The 2168-nt window shown below is 27.0% G+C and overlaps 2 protein-coding genes across 2 annotated transcripts in view, besides 1 other annotated feature; both read right to left on the reverse strand.

Annotated features, from left to right (window-relative positions):
* Positions 1-161: 161 nt before the first annotated feature.
* Positions 162-215: a sequence feature (AT_rich).
* EDI_195850 (zinc finger protein DHHC domain containing protein, putative) lies at positions 215-1106 on the reverse strand (the record flags this gene model as incomplete). The annotated part of the gene is made up of 2 exons (XM_001738809.1): positions 215-811; positions 855-1106. The coding sequence occupies 2 exons, from the start codon at positions 1104-1106 to the stop codon at positions 215-217; spliced, it is 849 nt and encodes a 282-aa protein (XP_001738861.1).
* Positions 1107-1211: 105 nt separating this feature from the next.
* EDI_195860 (tyrosyl-DNA phosphodiesterase, putative) overlaps positions 1212-2168 on the reverse strand; it is a gene marked incomplete at both ends in the record, with an annotated part of 2707 nt that continues 1750 nt past the window's right edge. Inside the window, one exon of the mRNA XM_001738810.1 lies at positions 1212-2148. Within this exon, the coding sequence (XP_001738862.1) occupies positions 1212-2148 (937 nt within the window). The remainder of the gene's footprint in view (positions 2149-2168) is intronic.

Consider the following 2168-nt stretch of genomic DNA (forward strand, 5'->3'; position numbering starts at 1 on the left):
ATATCTGGTTTCATTTTTTGTCGTAAGCAAAAGACAAAGTGAGAAAAGTAATAATTAAGATATAATTGTTCATGGTTTAGTTAAACAGTTTATTCAAGTTCATTATAATGTTCTTTTGGCTCCACGTCATTTATTATCAGAGCATTTCCTCTGGAATTTTGTTTTTTTATAAAAAATAAAAAAAACGAAAAAAAAACAATTAAAATTTTTTATTTCATTCACTATTTTCTTCTTTGCTATTTTGTTTTACTAGTTTTTGTTCTTCATCATCAAAACACTCACTATTTAATTCCCAATGCATTCCATCTCCTTGAGTAGTGTAAATAGGTAACAATGCAGTCAAAATATTAGTTCCAAACATTAATTGAAGGTTTTTGATATTACCTAAGTCATATGGATTATCTTGTCTTGTTTGTTTAGTGCTACAACAAGAGAAATAATCCCGTTCTATAGTTGTAGAATTTGTTAAAGCAATTGGTATCTGAACTGTGATCATAGAAAATGCTGATAGTCCAAATGCAATTCCTACAAGTAAATGTACTAAATGAACAGTCCCAGAGACAGTAAATGCTTTGTTCTGAATATAATCTGTTACACTAAATAATGCAGAAAAAACTGTTACAATACAACAAGTTAACCCAGCATAACTGAGGAAGAGAATAAAGAATTTGTGATTCTTAAATCCAACACAGGTACCTAGCCAGGGGCAGTGATGATCCATTTTTAATACACAAGCTTGACATTGACTACAGTGATGACACCTCATAGGTTTTCGATGATGACAACGTTTACAAATTTTAAATTCAGTATTCTATGATATAAATAAAAGATAAATAGAACAAGAAAAAACAAACAGTGTCAATGTCATTTGGCAACCAAACATCTGTAAATACGGTTCGATAATATGACCATATTGTTAAAACTATACTAGGAACATATAAGAAGAAATAAAAAACAAGAAAACAGTAACTTTTATTTATTATACAAATTATTTCTTCAGAACAAAATAATGAAATAGTAGTGAAGAAAATTAATGACGTAAATGAAACAGCTAAGAAACGATATTTTTTGTATTGAAAATGTTTTGGTATAAAATCACTTCCCATAACTAAACATTTTAAGTTCTTATAAACCTTGAACCAAAACTTTAAAAAAAAAGTTGGTTTTAGTCAAATTAAACAATGTTGTAATGATAGTTAAAATAAATTTAATTAGTCAATATAAGGTATTAAATCAACTAATAACTTGTATTGAAAGTCAGGGTCTTCTTCAAAAAATAATAAAGTTACATCTTTATGAATAACAGGATATTCTAATTGAGCAGATATTTTACTTGTAATCCAATCTTTTATATCATCAAATTTACGTCCATTGTCATATAATACAATTGCATTCTCTTTTCCTTCTACTAATGCCATCCAATAAGGAGAACCCATTTTTGGATATATTGCAATTTCACTTGTTTTAATTTGGTCTTTAATACCTACAATGAACCCTTCTTCATCCATAAGAATACGTTCATCTATATCAATAAAGAAAGTTTCTTTTAATGTTAATGTAGCTTGAAAATATGAAAGTTTACCTTTCCAACCTCTAGGAGTAGTAATAGAATCTAATGTATATTTTGATGACGCATATAATTTTCTTAGAGAAAATAATGACAGAGGATTGATTAATGGAATCTTTTTCATTATCATACAATATTTTACTTTCTTTCCAAATACATCAAATTCTTCTTCTTCTTCTCTTTTTACATTTGCTAAAAATTTCTTTGAGTATCCTTCTTCACTAGATATATAAAGTATATTGTTTGGATCAGTTGACATTACAGCAAAATCAACAGTATAATCATCATTATATTTAATTGCAAAGAATGAGCCATCTAATCCATTATTTTTAAGAGACTTAATAACTGTTCTTTTTTTTGTATCAATTTCAATATCAGTAATACCTTTTTCAGTAATTACTCTTTTAATTTTGTTTAAAGTGAATATTTTACCAAAAGAAAAAAAGATTTCTGTTGGAAGTTGAAGATTTTGTCGTTGATCTTTATATTTTTCTGACAGTATTAGAGGAGCTGGACTATCAACAAATGACTGTCCAAACTCTGATAAATTAACTTCTATCTTTCCAATGTAATCATTTTCACTTAATTTGTCATAATCAAA

The sequence above is a fragment of the Entamoeba dispar genome, genomic scaffold (assembly GCF_000209125.1).
Source record: "Entamoeba dispar SAW760 scf_1105229461699 genomic scaffold, whole genome shotgun sequence".
Lineage (NCBI taxonomy): Eukaryota > Evosea > Mastigamoebida > Endamoebidae > Entamoeba > Entamoeba dispar.